This window comes from Penicillium canescens (genome assembly GCF_028828765.1).
Source record: "Penicillium canescens strain IBT 15451 chromosome Unknown utg000004l_segment0_segment0, whole genome shotgun sequence".
Classification (NCBI taxonomy): Eukaryota; Fungi; Ascomycota; class Eurotiomycetes; order Eurotiales; family Aspergillaceae; genus Penicillium; species Penicillium canescens.
The window spans coordinates 3,223,424-3,241,731 of record NW_026703966.1 but is presented as its reverse complement, the minus strand read 5'-3'; the positions used below and the strand labels follow the sequence as shown (position 1 = coordinate 3,241,731).

The 18,308-nt window shown below is 47.8% G+C and overlaps 10 protein-coding genes across 10 annotated transcripts; 6 read left to right on the top strand and 4 right to left on the bottom strand.

The window, feature by feature from the left end:
• Positions 1-39: 39 nt before the first annotated feature.
• On the top strand, positions 40-1,206 carry N7446_006594 (uncharacterized protein; the record flags this gene model as incomplete). The annotated part of the gene is made up of 1 exon (XM_058515341.1): positions 40-1,206. The coding sequence occupies one exon, from the start codon at positions 40-42 to the stop codon at positions 1,204-1,206; it is 1,167 nt and encodes a 388-aa protein (XP_058372519.1).
• A 758-nt stretch (positions 1,207-1,964) lies between these two features.
• On the bottom strand, positions 1,965-2,396 carry N7446_006593 (uncharacterized protein; the record flags this gene model as incomplete). The annotated part of the gene is made up of 1 exon (XM_058515340.1): positions 1,965-2,396. The coding sequence occupies one exon, from the start codon at positions 2,394-2,396 to the stop codon at positions 1,965-1,967; it is 432 nt and encodes a 143-aa protein (XP_058372518.1).
• Positions 2,397-2,960: 564 nt separating this feature from the next.
• Positions 2,961-4,016, top strand: N7446_006592 (uncharacterized protein; the record flags this gene model as incomplete). Its single annotated transcript, XM_058515339.1, has 1 exon — positions 2,961-4,016. One exon carries the CDS (start codon positions 2,961-2,963, stop codon positions 4,014-4,016), a length of 1,056 nt encoding a protein of 351 aa, XP_058372517.1.
• A 798-nt stretch (positions 4,017-4,814) lies between these two features.
• Positions 4,815-5,753, bottom strand: N7446_006591 (cutinase-domain-containing protein; the record flags this gene model as incomplete). The annotated part of the gene is made up of 3 exons (XM_058515338.1): positions 4,815-4,955; positions 5,011-5,498; positions 5,549-5,753. The coding sequence occupies 3 exons, from the start codon at positions 5,751-5,753 to the stop codon at positions 4,815-4,817; spliced, it is 834 nt and encodes a 277-aa protein (XP_058372516.1).
• A 2,072-nt stretch (positions 5,754-7,825) lies between these two features.
• On the top strand, positions 7,826-9,683 carry N7446_006590 (putative MFS transporter; the record flags this gene model as incomplete). Its single annotated transcript, XM_058515337.1, has 3 exons — positions 7,826-8,654; positions 8,719-8,974; positions 9,032-9,683. 3 exons carry the CDS (start codon positions 7,826-7,828, stop codon positions 9,681-9,683), a joined length of 1,737 nt encoding a protein of 578 aa, XP_058372515.1.
• A 238-nt stretch (positions 9,684-9,921) lies between these two features.
• Positions 9,922-10,544, bottom strand: N7446_006589 (uncharacterized protein; the record flags this gene model as incomplete). The annotated part of the gene is made up of 2 exons (XM_058515336.1): positions 9,922-9,990; positions 10,065-10,544. 2 exons carry the CDS (start codon positions 10,542-10,544, stop codon positions 9,922-9,924), a joined length of 549 nt encoding a protein of 182 aa, XP_058372514.1.
• Positions 10,545-11,624: 1,080 nt separating this feature from the next.
• N7446_006588 (putative C6 transcription factor) lies at positions 11,625-13,251 on the top strand (the record flags this gene model as incomplete). The annotated part of the gene is made up of 4 exons (XM_058515335.1): positions 11,625-11,744; positions 11,798-11,892; positions 11,943-12,633; positions 12,682-13,251. The coding sequence occupies 4 exons, from the start codon at positions 11,625-11,627 to the stop codon at positions 13,249-13,251; spliced, it is 1,476 nt and encodes a 491-aa protein (XP_058372513.1).
• Positions 13,252-13,259: 8 nt separating this feature from the next.
• Positions 13,260-13,952, top strand: N7446_006587 (fungal specific transcription factor domain-containing protein; the record flags this gene model as incomplete). Its single annotated transcript, XM_058515334.1, has 1 exon — positions 13,260-13,952. One exon carries the CDS (start codon positions 13,260-13,262, stop codon positions 13,950-13,952), a length of 693 nt encoding a protein of 230 aa, XP_058372512.1.
• A 724-nt stretch (positions 13,953-14,676) lies between these two features.
• Positions 14,677-16,016, top strand: N7446_006586 (uncharacterized protein; the record flags this gene model as incomplete). The annotated part of the gene is given in 6 exon segments (XM_079040918.1): positions 14,677-14,808; positions 14,824-14,879; positions 14,929-15,085; positions 15,164-15,574; positions 15,656-15,746; positions 15,802-16,016. Coding segments are annotated over 6 exon segments (1,062 nt in total), but the record flags the coding sequence as incomplete, so codon positions are not given.
• Positions 16,017-16,389: 373 nt separating this feature from the next.
• N7446_006585 (putative GABA permease) lies at positions 16,390-18,143 on the bottom strand (the record flags this gene model as incomplete). Its single annotated transcript, XM_058515333.1, has 5 exons — positions 16,390-16,787; positions 17,231-17,611; positions 17,668-17,747; positions 17,798-17,982; positions 18,033-18,143. The coding sequence occupies 5 exons, from the start codon at positions 18,141-18,143 to the stop codon at positions 16,390-16,392; spliced, it is 1,155 nt and encodes a 384-aa protein (XP_058372511.1).
• Between the last annotated feature and the right edge of the window lie 165 nt (positions 18,144-18,308).

Here is an 18,308-nt window from a genome sequence, read left to right as displayed (position 1 = left end):
TGCCTTATTTGCGCCTTCTATACTTGCTCTAGCCTCACTATGACGGAGATGTACTCGGGGCTCCATGTGGGCCAGCGATTCTCCTCGCTGGAGGAATTCAAAACAGTGATACGGAGCATATCAGTCAGACAACACTGGGAGCTCCGTGTAGTTAGGAGTAATAAGAAGAGCGTGGTGATCGGTTGTCGATCATCGGCCAATTGCTTCTTCCGGGTCGTTTGTCGTTCCAACAAGAACGCGACCTACATCACCAGTCTCCAGGATAGCCATAGCTGTCCCCGGGGTGCAGAGTCTCCCTCGGCTACACCTGCTCGCTCTGAAGCTTCCCATGTACGGTTCTTGCTGAGTGAGATCCCTAAATTGTTCGATATGAAATCGAAAATCAAGGCTCAAGATGTCGTGGATGCTGTGAAACGCTACCATGGATATGACATCTCGATGCGCCAGGCACAGCGCGCACTTACCAAGCTTCAGCCACGGCACACCAATAGCCAGGGCGAGCAGTCGCTTGATCTTGATATGAGTGCTGGAGAACCGCAGTCGCCAGAGCAATCTCCCTCAGAATCTCAAGGAGAAGTGGCACAAGCCTTCAGAGAGATGTCTGAGAATCGGTGGCTCCCAGATCATCTCCCTTCACTGATTGACGATGAAAACATCCAACCGAATGAAGCATCAAGCAGCAACTTACCTGCCCCACCGTCTGGCCAACAAGCTCTGCCACCTCCACCCGCGGTGCAGCATCCTCATATCGCCAATCCGCCTTTACTGCGCCAAAATACACACCCAATGGATCTATCACAGCCAGGAGCTGGATACCAGACCACTGCCTCCCTGCCAGTAGCAGTAGCTGAGCCACCCAAAGACCAGCCCTACACTCAGCGCAGTGATCACACTGCAATCCCCCAAATGATTCTTACAAACTTCAAAATTGAGTTTACCTGCACGACCTGCGGGTCACTGAATCAAAGCTTCTTTCCAAATCAGGGCAACGTTACCGGTGCCAACTATATGCCTCACCATGCTGTACCAAACCCCAGTCAAGTCGCGCGACACCCGGTGCCCACTCCCCAGAACGGAGTAGGTAATAATAATAACACAGTTGGTGAAGATGCAGCGTATGATGTTAATGCCGCTACCACACCGACCATCCAGAATGCCTGGGCTACTGGTGGCCTAGGAGTTCCCATTGGACCGGCGCACACCTAACATATCACATACAGAGTACGATGCCAAAGGTGAAATGACGTGGCCGAGAACGGGAGATGCGTTTGATGAAAATTCCTTGCTACATTGTAGCCCGCGTTGACAGGAGGGCCGGCTGACATATTCCTCGCTATGCAAAATCATGCACGATAACAACTGTCTTAATGTCTGATTTATTGTCTTTCTACAAATATAAGGAGGCGTTGAAGTTACGATAGTCGATGCCCGCTTCTGAGTATGCAGTTATGCCTCAATGCCTACTAGACTTTTCCAGGATTTTAGCTAGTTTATACCGTCACATTACACCATAACGCTAGGTGACGGTGAATTGGTGCCGAAAACGGCTTAGTTTGACGCCATTTTAAGCGTCCTATTTATGTGTGATAATATCTTGGCATCAATCAAAGGGACAGACCTAAGGCTATCGACGACTTGAAGGTAATCTGGGGTCTGGTGAGTTCCCAACATGTTATTTACGCTATGGTAATTGCTTCAAGGATGTGACAAGGCTAATTTCGCCTATAACTAGGAGAGCATAATGTTTTTATGTCAAAGACGGAAAGAGCGCAGACATCATGGTTCCAGTGAAAGTTCGAATCTGGATTTAGAGGTAGCGCAGGCATGGTGGTAACATAATAGGCACATGAAAGCCGTAATCGTCAACTAGAGTGTCAGAACTATTTATACAATATGTCTTCGCTCCGACACAACAGAGCCCAACAAGTGCGTATGACCGCTCCCCACGCTTTGCACATATGTCCCTATCGAAAAAATCCGACAAGATAGAGTGATCTCATGGTAAACAAAAGCGTAGGGATGGCAATATTTCCCCAGTTCACTAAGCTCCAAAATCGTGGGTTGCGCAGTGCGGCAGCGCCCATACACCAAGTCGTAACTCCTAAGTGTCCTAGGTCGCCCCACCAAAGGGCTGTTATCAATGCGTGGACTGCCTTGGTATCCGTCGTTGAAGAGAAGACGTAGAGTTCAATAACGGCAAGCAAGAGGAAAAGATTGCCAAGTTGGAATGTAAGAATTTGTTCGGTTGGCAGCAGACGATGCCGCGGTGCGTGCTTTGACTGGGTAAACACGTAGTATGATGGGAAGATGGAGGTTGTTGCGAACGCAAGGATAAGCAGCGTGGGTTCAACGAAGGTGAAGAAATAGCGGGGAATTGTGGGGAGCAGAGATGCCATTGTGGGCTTTTGCGGCTGTAAATGAGCTGATAAAAGGCAGGAAAGATGGAGGCTAGGACTAAGGATACCATTTTCTGGATATAACTTAGTCTGTTTTATACTCATTCATTTCATTAGATCATTGTCTACGGGTACTATGTCCTAGTTATGAGTTTCTCAGATTCTCTCTTCACTCCCGCAAGTGCGTTCGGCGGGTGGATTACCATTCACGCCCCTTACACGGACTTGGACATGAGGTGAAACTCATGTCTGGGCAGTGGCCCCCGCGGGTTCCGCCGACTTGGCTCCAAGCTCCATAGTCTGGGGAGCGGCTCCCGCGGGGCCCGAGGACTTGTTTCCATGCGCCACGATGGTCAAGCAATCCGGTGGCTAATGATAAATGGGCAAGAGTTCAAGGACGATAAGACTACCGGGCTCGCGTCTGGAAATGGAACAGAGACCCGGGAACCGCACATCTCTCCTTCCAATTTATAACCCTATAAGTAACGTCTCTGCGCCTTTTATACAATCTGTTTTCGGTCTCCTCGGCGTTACCAAACACTACTTCCTACACAGAAGTCAAACATGCCTACCCTAGCCATTGCTGGAGGAACATCTGCCAGCCTTGGCCGCGCCATTATCACTGCCGTCATCTCTTCTGAGCAAAGTTTTTGGAACATAGTGATTCTCTCACGCAACCTGAGTGCTCCCCTCTGGCTCCGCGCCATCGACAGAGATGGAACGCGTGCCCAGATTCATGCGATTAATTATCATTCCGTCGATTCCCTCGCAGCCGCCTTGAAAGGTGTCCACACCGTTGTTTCTGTTACATCGGCTGTGGATGGGTCCCAGGCAAAAATACAAATCAACTTGCTGGAGGCCGCGGTCAAAGCTGGCTGCAAACGCTTCGCGCCAGCGCAATGGGGCTTTGGGCCATTAGGGTCGGAGAACATCTCCGTTCTCAAGTGGGCAAATGAGGGTGTGTGGGATGCATGCGTGAAGCACAAGGACAAAATAGAGTCTGCCAAGTTTAACATCGGGTCCTTTATGAACTACATCGGCCACGGAATGTACCCAATTCCATCGCCAACGAGTAGCGAGGAAACGATGCTTCGACAGTTGGCAGCTGGGAAAGGATACGCCGCTGGCGAAGACGAAGCGTGCCAGGGTCTTCAGCGGCAAGGAGATCTGAACGATGGCTCCGGAGCGTTTCTGCTTGGGCTGAGAAATGGAGTTGCCGAGCTACCTCAGACCGAGGACGGCCGATGGCCGCGGATCAGCATGACATCTCTGAGAGATGTGGGCCGATTTATGGCAGCGTCTCTAGACTTGCCAGAGTGGGAGGAAGACATGACTATGGTCGGAGATACTCTCACTATGGGGGAGCTGCTGGCACATGCAGAAGCTGTAACGGGGAAGAAGTTCCAGGTCGATGTAATCAAGCCTAGGGATCTTGAAATCAAGCTCAAAGAGACCGCACAGGACGACTTCATGGCCCTGATGTGGGCTGAATTCAAATTAGCTTATACCCGGGATCTGGAAGATGAGGTAGTTCTGCAGCCTGTGGTGAATAGACTCTGCCCTACTGTTATTCCTATGTCAGTGCGGCAATACATGGAAAACTACTGGAGCAACGTCTAATGTGTTGAGTGTGGCAGAACACCTTCACACTGATGCGATGCAAAGCTGGAAAATTGCCGAGAGGACTTACAATGGGCGTGGTTTTGTAATTAGAAGACGCAAATTATTGAGTTTGCACGCACAGACTTGAGAAATGCAACTTGGTTTGACCTTTGAATGAAAGTGCTTTTGTTATTCATAGCCCCCACTGTGGAAATAGGCAAATTAGACTTCCATAAAAGATCCTTTGAAGCTGGCGAAGCAGCATCTTTGTAGTATGTCCAAAGGCGATGCCACTTTGCTCAGTCGAAAAGTCAAAATGTAAGTCTCCTATGGCGTAGCCGTGGTTATCGCGGTTGTAAACATGCTTTACTAACCCACTCAGCATGCAAGAACGAAGCTGCTGTCTTCCAGTTAACCCATACCTTTCCGGCAATCGCCTTCTTCTTGCCGTTGCATATAGTTACAAATGGAAGAACGAATTCATTACTGCCAAACGTGACAATCCAACAAGTTCATGTTGCCGCACTTGCTAATGATATTTCTACTAGCTCTACTAAATAATTGGCGATTGATGCTTGGTTTACCTTAGGATTGACTGCTGCCTGCCCTTATCACTGTTCAATTCGTTCAAGAAAGAGAAAAGAAGACGCAAAGTTGTTTGAATCATCTATGAAAAGAAAGAAGAGTAATATAAGAAAAAGGAATGCAAGAGAGCCAGTTGTGGGACAATGGGGGCTTGCATGGCCTGTGGACTTTGCAACACGACAATAGGAAACTGCTGGAGAGCTTCAGGGAGCGGTTTGCATATTTTCAGCGTTAATTACAACCACCCTCGTCGATTCGGGAAACAACATGCTCAAAGGCAGTAGTTTGCACAGTGTCGACTAGTCCATAAGAGAGATGACCAGCCGGAATTTGACAAGAACATGCGGAGTTGTAGGAGCATACACCGTCACCCTTTTGAAGCATAGTTAGTCAAATGACTCAGACAGATAAGAAAGTGGATACTCACGGCAAGACAATAATCCAATACCTTGCCACTATGGTCGATATCAAGCGAGAGTTGAGGAATAGTAGCGGTTTTGCCTGCAACAAGAGCAGAAGATGTAAACATGCCAACAGAGTCACTATGATCTCTTTGACCTCTCTTGTTGACACTAGACAACTTCCCAGGAGTGCGGTACGGGTTACCGACGAGGATTACTGATTTGACCATGCTTAAAGCACGACTATCAAGTTGGTTGAGGAGTCTGAGCATCAAGGTAGCGCCCTGGGAGTAGCCAAAGAGAGCATACTTCTGACCAGGGCAATGATGAAGGCCTTCACTGATAACATCTAGTACGAAATTCTCGCCAATAGTCGTGTTCTGGGCAGCACCCGCTGGATACTCAACAGGCAGGCTCACACCGCCACTGATGTTGGCAAGGATGTTCTCGATCATGGGGTAGAACATTGTAGAGACACCCTGCGGCTCAGCGGTTCCACGGGCGTCAATCAACTCTGCCAGTATCAGATGGGTGAGTATAATGTCAAAATAAGAATGTGCGTACTGTAGCTAGAGCATTGCCTGGCCTTTTCTCGAGCAGTGATATTGGCGTGAGGCAATGTGAGAAACTCCAAATTTCCGCATCGGCATTCGAAAGTATTGAGGGCTTCTGTCAGGCTGGCATCACGCACAAAGACAGATGGTCTAGCAAACGCTGAGGCGCATGTGGCTAAGACGGCTAAAAAGGAAAGACGAAGAGTTGGACGCATGGTGTTATACGACTTGTGGAAAAGGAAAGCTGAGACGTGGGAGACGGAGACTTCGAGGCAAAGGTATTTATAATTTTTCTTATATCTCAGGACTCCCATTGATTAAAATTAGATAGTTCAAACTAGTTATATTCAGATTTATCTCGGTTTCCCCTCGTATCCTTTTCCCATTTCGGTGGAGATATGCAGATCTGTCAATGAGCCCCTATCGACAACATTTAGATCCACTCTGCCGAAGGAGGTAGATCTAGATAGGAGATAAATACGGGATATGGGGCAGATTTTTTCAATGGAGACGATATCCTCGGTTTCCCTTCGTATTCTTTTCCAATTTCGGTAGAGAAATGCACATTGAAAGCGAGGTGCATGATCGAACGAGTTTTAGGGAAAGTTTCAGAGAGAAGTTTTATAAAAAAATTAGCATTCGCTTTCAAGCTGCTTATGATGCGCATATTTCATCTAAAATCCAGACATCGTAAGGAATGTAAACGACGACAGCTTGAAATGACGTTCCCCTGCCGTTTATTACTTTCGGCATGGTACTAAAAGACAACTAAAAGACCCAATAGTGTGACGACTTAACTCTGTGCACTAATTGTCGCAGAAGAGCCTCCGATTGCAGTTATGGCTCTTCCGATTCGTACAAGAATTCGATGAAATTGTGAGTTGACTATAAAAAAACAAGAAAATGGCGACCGAAGACGTCTCTTAGTTTTAAAATGCCTTCCTCTTAGAAAGTTTGCCTCCTACGAGTGTGTTGGTGGTCTCACATCTGAACGAACCGGATCAGCAAGTCCCATAGATGCCGATGGCCGAAATCCTGGAAGCTTATATGAAGTTGTACGGATCACTGAAATTAAATTGTGAAGAAAGCCGAAATTGACCCGATGTTAAACATTGCTTTATTAATACAGTTTCTTTGTACTGGGCGACTCCATGGCTAAGATGAGACGGTGTCGTGTGAATGAGATAGGCAGTTAGGTCAATATAAAGCACATTCGCGCGCTTACACTAGTATTTATTATCCAGGAGATACAGGCCGAACAGTCCAATGAGAATGATGTACTTATGAGGATATACGCATGCATTGCATAAAATTCAGAACTAAGGGACGGTTGCCCCCTTTAGGTAGACTTTCGCTTTTATGACTGACAGAGCCGCGTGATTGAGATGTGTTAAACCCAGGGCTATCAATTCATTATTTTGTCTTGCCACGAATTAGTATCGAAACATCCAATTGTCATGGAAAGCCATAATACTAACTGTAATCATGTAACTTTCAATCAGAACAATCTAGCGGCCCTAATTCCCAAGTGACCAAGGAGCAAATTACACAGTTTGCCAACCAAGATTGAGTCAGTACGGAGTATGTAAGTATTTTCGTAAATTTTAACACATACAACTATGAAAAGCTAGCATAGCTGCGCAGTCCCTCTTCTGTTCATTGCATTTCCTTTAGGCTCAATTACTGATGCTTCTGTAGTATATCGGAGGATCCTCCGGCGATCAACACAATAATCGCCGAATCCGGTATATCGGACCGTGGTGAGTCAGCTATCGGAGATCCGATCGGTAGTCCGAGTGGCGGATCCACCGCAAGTCCATTCACCAACCGCAAAGAAAAGATGACGCGGAATTGAGCCGACATAATGTCTCGATCCATGTCCACCGGTGCAGCCTTGGGCCAAAATGGAAGCCGACCACAAGACTTTTTAGCGTGTCGGACCTGCATCCGAAGCAACACCCGCACAGCGGCGCTCAACCTCCAATCGACAGCCAGCACTCAGTCGCCGATGGATCGAAGGGGACTAATTCCTGCTTCCAGGGAAAATTTTTTATTATCAATCCAATGACTCTTATATGACACTGCCGCCGTGGGGTACGCCGTTTCGTCAAACAACATTCGGCATATACTGCATAGGAGCCCGCATCAAGCATTGCACCTTTAATTCTCACTCTTTTGCAAGGGATTCTTCTGTGCCACATTTGACATTCACGGCTATTAGCCAAGCTTTTCGATCATCTTAAAGAAATCCATAGTGGGCCAGCTTGGCACTGCCATACTTCCAGCTATGAATCGACAACGAGAAGCCGAAAAGGCTCTACACGATCAAACCAACATTTTACCATTCGGGCAACTTATGGTTGTCTTTACAGGCCTGGCAATCTCATTACTGATTTGCATGGTGGATCAGAACGGTATTAGTGTGACATTACCAACAATTTCACGCGAACTAAATGCCGAGAATACTATCTCATGGGCGGGAACTTCGTCGCTGATTGCAAATACCATGTTCACTGTGCTCTATGGTCGATTGTCAGATATATTTGGTCGAAAGATTGTGTACATCTCCGCACTGGTGTTACTGTGTATCGCAGACCTCCTCTGTGGCCTGTCAGTGGACCCGGCTATGTTCTATGTCTTCCGAGGCTTAGCTGGTGTGGCCGGCGGTGGTGTCACCTCTTTGACAATGATTATAGTCTCTGATATTGTTACATTAGAGAAGAGAGGCAAGTATCAGGGAATTCTGGGTGCGTCTCTTGGTGTCGGAAATATCATCGGACCATTCCTAGCCGCTGCATTCATCATGCGTTCAACATGGCGTGGCTTTTTCTGGTTGATCTCTCCATTGGCCGCTTGCTCTGCCATTGTGGGATATTTCCTCATCCCAAACAATGCACATAAGGATAGCTTCCGCAAAAATATCTCCCGTATTGATTGGTTCGGTATTCTTGCGTCTTCTATTGGGATCATCTTTCTGTTGATTCCCATCTCAGGAGGTGGATCATATTTCCCATGGGATTCACCGATGGTTATCAGTATGCTGGTGATCGGAGGTTGTGCCTTTATCGCATTTTTGTTCATTGAGTGGAAAGTGGCTACACTGCCGATGCTACCAAGTATGTTTGCCTTCCAAGCTCAACGTTAAGAAAACATATAAACATATCGCTAACTTGAGATTAGTTGTTTTCTTCAAGAACAAAGTCGTCTCTGCAATTTTTCTGCAGAGCTTCCTGTTTGGTGCAGTATACCAAGCAAACCTTTACTATCTGCCGCTATACTACCAGAATGCCCGTGGCTGGTCACCCATTGCCTCTGCTGCCTTGACGAGTCCTATGGTTGCTGCCCAGTCGATTTTCTCTATCACATCAGGGCAATACATCTCACGCATGAAGCGCTATGGAGAAATTATCTGGATTGGATTTGGGTTGTGGACCTTGTAAGTTAATAAATCTCAACCCTTTGGCGTCTGGATACTGACTTGAGAATTTGATAGGGGCTCGGGGTTAATGCTGTTATTTGGCAACCACACCCATCCCGCTGTAATTGCAGTCATAGTGGCAATCATGGGTAGCGGGATCGGCTTTACCTTTCAACCCACCCTTGTCGCCTTGCAAGCCCATTGCACAAAGTCCCAACGAGCAGTCGTGATAGCGAACCGCAACTTCTTCCGTTGCATGGGAGGTGCTTGCGGTCTCGCAGTATCGGCTGCCCTTCTTCAAGCGACCCTTGGATCTAATCTACCGGCAAATTTCGCATACCTAGCGAAATCATCGTACTCGCTTCCTTCGAGATCGAATCTTAGTGCTGTTGAATGGGCTCAGATATTGCTGGCTTATAGCAAGGCATCTCATTCAGTCTTTATTCTACAGGTCCCGCTTATTGGTATATGCTTCCTGGCATGTATCTTCATACGTGACAGAGGCTTGGAACGGCCCAAGGAACCAGAAGAGATCGAGGAAGAGAAGAGGAAGGCCCAAGCGGAGAGAGATGCCGAGGCTGCGATTCCTGAGCAGCCCTTGGAAGAAAATACCCATCACCAGATATCCTACCAGATTAAAAAGCGTCCTTCTCTGTCGAGATTTGCCGAATCATCGATGCCACCTTCCCGTGCGGAACCAAACCTTGAAGGAGATGAAAAGAAGTAGAAGAATTGAAGCTCCAGAGAGACACCACAAGATAGGAAGTAGCATTCTTGCTTTATTTTGCTTTTCATTGTTTGCAGCCATTATGTCCGCATTTGCTTTTTTGCATCCCTTGGCGTACGATACTAAAACACCTTACATTAGATATGCATCACTATATTAATTGAATCAAATCAGACTTGACATCGATACTTACCTAGATCTGGATACACTTATGACTCGTACAAAGATTCAGCGGTTCTCATCGCCCTTCTCTCTCCTGGGCTTTACCAGTCACTTCCATGGGCGGTTGAAGTAGGACTGCCCAGAGCTGGTGAAATTGAACGTGAAAATCTGGCTATTAAAGGTTAGCCATGCTGGAAGTTCGGAACATCTGATACATACCAAGACATCGATAAGCCTAACATAGTGTTTCGAAGGTATATCGTCCTCTGTGTAACCTTCTCTGAGTTCATTAACAATTCTCTTCGCCATTTCATTCGCAGGACTCGGGTCTCCAAAATCGCCAAATTGGAGGCCAAGCGGTCTTTTAGTTCCAAGCAGCCTCAGTCTCAGTACCAATCTTAGTACCTCTGATAGGTCCTCCCAAGAAACTCGCGACCGGCTCCTTATAGACTCCCCAAGTAGCCTCCGCGCAACAGGATCGAGGTGATCTTCCCAGGGACCGCAGTGCATCCGAAAAGGCGCAATCATTTTCAGAACGTCCATTGTTTCATCGACGGCTGGATTGAGATTTGCCACAAAGCCACGATACTTTTCATCGATTCTCTCTGTAGACCCAATGCTTCTCATAGTCCGTTGCAAATTAGCCTGGGGGATATAGCTCTCATCACATCGCCAGTGGAAGCCTTCGTTGTCCACCATTCCCAGAAGATCGGTACCTCGAGCAACTAGTAGCGTTACGGCTCGTTGAAATGCGTCATAATCTTCCACGTCATTGGTCGTATGACGTGGAAAAGGATAAAATGCATAGAAATGGAAGCATCTCCATAAGAGCTTAAGCGAAGCCTTTGAGGGGATAAGGCCAGGATGTGAACTTTCTATGTGTTTTCGAAGACTTTCATCATTCCAATCTAGATTTATAGTTACAGTCAGTAACGTTATTGAACTTCATGGGGCTACTGATCACAACTTACACTTTTGACCAGAACCGTAGGAACACGCATCAAATGTAGCACCCAAATCTTTAATGTAACTCGACCTTGACTTCAAGCTTTCTTGAAGATCTTCCAAAACAGTTTCTGTGTTTAGACACGACTAGTCAGCCTGGTTTTCTCATATCTTAATTGTCGAGACAATGGTTGCGGCTGACCTTGCGTAGCTTCATTCAGATATTGTTTCACTCTCCGTTCATGAGGTGCTTGTACAATCTTCCGTACAACTTCCCCCAACATCTCAGGTAGTACTTCCCACATGCCGTATCCTTTTAGAATAGAATAGGAGCCGGTGTCCTTTAATTTCTCGAAGACGATTAACGTTGAAGCCTAGGGATGTTGCCACGTGGGACATCACTACTCTTACACCCGAAAAAGCCCCAAGGAATCAAACTTAGAGCTCCTTGGAGAAAGGTCTCGACTTAGGATGGCAACAATACGTTTTGTTTGATATCTGGCTTGACTTGCGATGAAATCCGATTGAGTCACACTGGGACCTTTTTGATAAGTACTTGGAATAGCAGTGCGAAATGGAAATTCCCGGCGTTTGGAATGGCTAGAGGTTGAGCAAAGAATAGGCAGTAAGAAAGGTATAAAACTAGAGTGGAAGCAATGTAGCAAGCAGCATAGTCGCATCGTGCCGTTGGTGTCCTCAGAGCCTTGGGTTGTCTTGGCGTTCCGATCTAACCGCATCTTCACTAATGCAACCTGCAACCTCACCTCACACAATAATAGGCGTCCCCTGCCAGGAGCCTTGAACTTCAAAACTCATTAGTTCAGAAAATGCGAAATGTATGCCCTTGGGCATAGCCCCGAGTCTTCACGGCAGGCCAGTCCTGCATCGCGAGATCATAACCCGCGGAAGCGCGGTAGGACCGCATGCACTCGATGCAAGACACGGAAGCAGAGAGTGAGTCTCAGACGGTATCTTTGCAAGGAATACATTGTCTTACGTTACACCAGTGCGACAATGAATATCCGACATGCTCCAACTGTCTGAAGGCGGGGGCCGCGTGCGACAAATCCAGCGTGCGAGAGGACAGTGACCGCCAGAATGAGTAAGTCTCCGGTGTCTAGAGTGACAGAAGATCGCTAATTAATAACGTAGTTATACTCGCGTTCTGGAAGAACGTGTGGCATTCCTGGAGCGCAGACTTAACCAATCAGAGCCAGCAATTCCAGATCCAAATGCTGCCAGTATGACTGCTGCACCTTCGCTGCTCTCCCCGCAAGGGAGTCATCCAACGCCACAAACAGCTACTTCAGGCCTTGACAATAATCCCGTTGGGGAAATTGTGGGCCTACTTGCTCTGAGCTCCTCTGAAGCTCCAGCATACATAGGAGCCAGCTCGGGGTTTTCCCTCGCTAACAATTTGGGGGAGATGGTCCAAACGAGTGTGTGGAACCAGTTTATCTCAAGAATGCAACAGAATCAAACGAACCCAAATGCTGGCAGCAACTCTTCTCAAAACACATCAGCCCGAGTACATGGTCCCTCGGAGCAGCCATCCGCTCCTCGGATTCGGGATCAGCTCTTGCCAGCAAATGCTGAGCCACCCACAGACGAAATGGGGGCACGAATTCTGGACACTTATTTTACCCGACTTCATTCGAGATACCCGTTTCTCAATCAGAAACAAGTCTGGAAAATTCACGAAGATCGATGGCGATTGGCTAAGACCAAACGCGAAGACCTTACTCGGTCCGATCGATTCGCTATTTTCAAGCTCAATCTTATATATGCTATCGGGGCAACGATGCTTCAGTTAAGTGAGAAATATGCATACACAGCACCTGACGTGAGTACTCTTTGTAAGACTGAACGATCTGACGCTTACACCCACCAGCGGTATTATAACACCGCCCTACAACATGTTCACTCAATGTGCGAAGCGAGATCTATTGATAACATCGAAGCCATGATCCTACTTGTCGTCTACCACCTGCGAACCGCATCCAGTCACGGTATGTGGTATATGATTGGACTTGCTATGCGTACTTCCATCGACCTCGGTCTCCACCGAAAGGCAAATGAGATCAACATGGACCCATTCACCACACAGATGCGCCGAAGGCTTTTCTGGACAGTGTATTACCTTGAAAGAGTGGTTTCAATGTCTCTCGGTCGGCCATTCAGCATCTCCGATCGCCACATTGATCTTGACCTACCACTGGACGTGGATGATGACGTTGAAGATCCGGCAATACTAGCAGCCCCCAAGACCCAAATAAGACTACTTCCCTCACATTTGCAATCTACCTTTTTAAACTCCGCCGCATCGATTCACGCATCCAACACAAAATCTACCGTGCCGACCGACCTTTATCTTCCCTCCGACCAAAAATGGACCCCTTATATCTCGAACTTGAAGAATGGAAAGAATCAGCCTTACTCCGATTCAGCGGTCCAGATCTAGATTACCCAATGCTCCACTACAACCGAGCCGTACGGCTACTGATCCAGCCCTTCCTCCCTCTCCTCCCAATCACCGACCCATACTACCATATCTGCCTCCGCGCCGCAGGAAACATCTGTCAATCCCACAAACGCCTCCATCAGACTCTAGAATATGGCCACTCCTTCCTTGCCGTGCAAACCGTTTTCATGGCAGGGATAACACTCCTATACGCCCTGTGGACACATACAGACCAAGTCTGGTCCGTCCGCATGAGCAACGACATCCGTGCCTGCTCAACGGTACTCTTCGTCATGGGCGAGCGCGCAGCATGGGTTAAAAAATACCGCGATGCATTCGAGTTACTTGTTAACGCCACTATGGAGAAATTGCAGGGTAATGAGACAGCTCGCAATGCCGGGATGGCCGAGTTAATGACTGCCCAGCATGGTATTAATTGGAATACTACTGTCCCTAGCATGTCTGGTAGTGACAAGTCCCCGCCGGTCAACCCGAACGGTTTGCCCCTTGATGCCGGGATTACGCCGCAGGTCGGCGCTCCGGATGATTCTGAACACGCGGTTAGGATGGCGTTGCAGTTGGCGCCGTGGATTGATCAGGATGAAAGTGATCCGTTGTGGATGCCGGATTTTGAGACGCTGGAGAATTTGTCTGGAACCTTTTGGAATAATCCTGATACGAGGCTTTTTGATGCCTTATGAGCTTACCAAGAAGCTTCAAGTGGCCGCCTCCAACAAGACTTTCCAACAAAGATGACTCTTTCATTTTTGGTATTAAAGTTAGTTAACCACTTATTGGCTTGATTTCTAAATAACCGCTGGCAATCCCTGTAGCCGTAGGTATACTAGATATCCGCAAAATACCGTTACCCCGAAGGTCCAATTGGATGGCGGTTGCTATGAAAACCGTGACAACGCTTCGTTAAATTGACTTTGTGGTAAATTATGATTCACCTGATGCATCCTCCTTTTCCAATTCGAAACTTGAATGGGATGAAACGAACGGCATTGACACGCATTGGAGGGCGACCTTTCAGGAAGTGTCAATGAGCGATGAGGTTTTGCGAGATGGTATCGATTTTGCATCAGATGTAACAATCCCTCCATCATCTGTTCTTGGCGTTGTCCATCTTCCTCAAGACGATCGGTAGCCGACCTATAGGATTCATTAGATCAAGAACAACCTAACCTGGAGGTGGTAGCGAGGAACAAACCAAAACAGCGTGCTCAAAAGAAGATTGATCGAATCAGTATGAGATTGGAGTTTGTATCGGTATTGACTCAATGAGTCTCGTTGAAGATCCCAGATAAACCTCCGCCATTGGACTTTGACATGCGCGACAACTTCTACGAAGATAGCTTTTGATCGAAACTGAAGGAAATATAATAAGTTTTAAAAAAAGAAACAACAAAAACATACAACAGTAAGGATTCGCTAGTGGTCACCCACCTAACTACTAACTTACCGGCGTGTGGCTTAAGTACGGCTGAGCGGACGGGAAGCCCTGTTCTCCACACCCTGTGGTCGTATGTGCTAGAGTTAGTGGTGAAGGGATACGTATGCTTTGCCTAGGATAGCCAGTCTAGTGGTATCGCCTGGGTGAGTATAGGGTGTCATGCCAACTTAAGGTTCGGCAGGGCTTAGCGTGACAGGTGGGTACATATACTTGCTTGTTAGAGCTCGTACCCGCACAGTCAGTTCTCCCTTCCACTTCTTCGAAATCATCGGCAGTCCAAGAATTATGGCTTCGGATTCATCTCATCAGTCTCTTGTCAAGGGTGGCTACGCTCAACAGGGGAGTCTCCCAAGCATTTTCTTCTCGTCGGCTCCGCCCGTCATTCACAAAAACACCATAATCCTTGCCGCTACCCATTCTAATCTCTCCAGTGCCGACCCCCTCGAAGAAGGCTAGTTCATCTCCGAGTTTTATGCCTTCAACTCTTTGCTTAAGGGTCTCGGCCTTCAGAAGACATACTTAACTGCCGCGGATCCGCAGCGGCTAGTTAACAAATATGGAACATTCCTAAGCGGGAACCCGTACGAAGATCGAAAGGAATGCCTTAGCCATGAGCTTCTCGACAAAGGAGAGCTCACGCCTGTTACTGTGGTGAGATCGGCCCATATGATCGACCAATTCCTAGGGAAAGCCTCGAGGGCGTCTGAGTTGGCTAAGAAAATAAACACTCCTCTACTTCTTCTGACTTTTTGTCACTGTTTGACAATGGTAACTAGCGTAAAGGCCTCTATGGTTTGGCTCAAGGGCGTACTCAATCTCGGAGTGCGCGTCTCACTTATAACTACCGCGTGCTACTCGGGTGACTGGGTTATAAACACGGATTTCAACTACAAGACAATGGCAGCAAGCGATTTAGCTAATGAGAGATTCAACTTATCGAAGGCTTAGGGTGAGTCCCAAAGCATCGGACGTAGCTGTGGCTCCGTCTTTGCCACCACGCTCTTAGAAAGTCTATCAAGCGCTGCAACTCCCTTGAGACGTGAGTGAGTGAGCTGAGATCTCTGGTCTCGATACGCGGTCCATTTTGCAACCAGATGAGCCTAATGAAGTCCAGGCCATAACATACAATGCTTTCTGCCATTCAGTGTGGAAAACGTGCGAGCACCGAGTGACTCGGCTGTGGAATGACCAAGGTGAAACTCAAGACGATTACTTGGAATTACTCATGGACGGGCAGAACTGGATTCCCTCTCGCAGACTTTCAGCGACGATGGAATTCCTCACCTCTCACCTCTACGCGGGCCCAAATAACGTCCGGGACCCCAGAAATACCAAACCCCAAAAACCTCTATGATTAATTCACTACTGTAAAACAACTTTAACCCGAGGCACTCGAAAATGGACAAAAAAGAGGTGAAGAAAGAGAGGTCAAAGTAGGGCAAAGACATTGTATGAAACGGTACACTCTGTTCGAGGCTTTTGTGTAGAAAGTATCTAATACTTCACCAGTGGCACTGTATACGCATTTATGACCCCTGTTGTATATAACCAACGTCGTATTCAAGTAAAAATAGGTATATGTACAGTCTAGTCACACCCTGATTATAAAAAGCTATTAGCGAATATTAACAGCTCAATTACTTCCACTCCCTCTTCCATGTTCAATTCAAACCTTCCAAACTTCACTCGTTTCTAGCATAAGACCTCATTTTTGGGCCTTCCCACTTATGCCGTCCGCGAACAATCCAATCCCCACAGGCAAATAATATAACAAACCCAAGCACAGGCCCGGCATAGTTCATATTTTCCGCAGTGACCGGCACCGTAGCCGGGAATGGAAGGAAGATAACGAAATAAGTGGCGAAGAGAATAGCAAGAAGATTCATGGGGAGGCCGAATTTCCCTAGACTAAATGTTCCCTGCGGGATATCCTGGGGCGACGTGAAACGCTTCAAGACAAGGAGGATGAGAGGAATAAGATAGGAAATGTAGAGACCGAGCGTGCTGAGCGAGAGAATAGCGTTGAATGCAGCCGTAGACCCGATCTGGATGAACGAGAGCGCGAAGATGCATGATGCAACTAGGAATAAAGCACGGAGGGGGATCTTGTAGGTTGGGTCGACGAGAGCAAAGAAGTCGGAGAAGGGGAGTCCGTTGTCTCGAGCGAAAGCCCAGGTGAGACGCGTGACGGAGGCAAGGCCGTTGAAGAGGGCGATCCAGCCGGGCAGCATGCCCATTGCCATGAGGACGAAGGTGGCTGCCTTGGATCCGGTTGCTTGGTAGGCGATTGTAATGATGGGGTAGCCTGTTGGGCTGGTGACTGCTTCGGTGTAGTCTCCCATACAATAGAGGATGGCGATCAGGTAGCAGAATGCGAGGGTTCCGTTGATAAGGGTGCCGTAGATCATGGAGCGGGGGACGACGACGCTGGCGTTTTTGACTTCTTCAGCCATGTGAATTACGCCGTCGACACCTGTTGGTATGTATTAGATTGTTCAATACTCTGATACAGGGGGGACGTACCAGCCAGGGGAGTAATGACACCAAGAAGACCGATGGAGAATACAACTCCGGAATCCTTCCAGCCACTCAAGCCGCCGACAAAAGTGTTCCAGACAAACGAGTCGGGATTTCGAGGGGCGAGGATAACGAAGACTGCGATGGTAACGGGCAGGAAGACAACATGCATGATACCCGCAGCAACCTCGATGCCTCCCAGAACGCGACGCGCAAATATATTGATGATTATTGGTATTATTGCAACTGCCCACATGAGCAGGGTACCACGCCATCTCACAAGCTCATAGTCAGGGTGCGCCAGCACAACCATGCCCTGGATTTGGGTTCCGATGAAGTATGGCGCGATGCAGACGAGAGCTGACCAGGAGAAGACAGTCACCCAACCTGATATGTTCAGCATGTGACTATGAACGAAGGAAAATGTCAAGATATGCGCTCACCCTGGAAGAAACTGATGAATCGACGACCACGAGGCGCGAGGAAATAGCTCCAGTGATATTGAGCACCCGCAGTTGGGTGTCTGGCGGTCTCGGGTCAGCGCTGTCAAATCGCAGACATTTGTGCACGTACAGAGAGGCAAGCTCGGCTAAAGAGCATGCGATGGCCAGATTACCCACGGTGCTTAAGATAATCCCATAAACAATTGCTGCAGGGCCGCCGTTGTAGAGCCCCGAGAGCAAACTACCACCGGCGGATTCCCAGGTGGCAAGTAGGCAAGTGGAAAAAGCGACCGATGAGAAGAAGTTGAGATATCTCTGTTGAAAGATTAGAGTTTGCGCAGGTCAATCGAACGCTGGATGTTTACCTCCAGTTGTTGTTTCTGGCGCAATGTAACGCTCTCATAGGCACCATTCCCACTCCCTGCTGGCACTGATCGCACAGCGCTCCCGCTCTTCATTTCCATCTCTTCCTGCATATTGAAACACAATCGAGGACAGAAAAGCCGGAGAAAAAAGTCGACACAATTTAGACCAGTCGGCCTGAAGGCGGCAAGAAGTACTTGGGGCCATCTTTGCCTCCTCATTTCCGTAAACAGAGACTAGACAGGGGTCTTTATTGCGCAATGAATGCGAAACAAGTA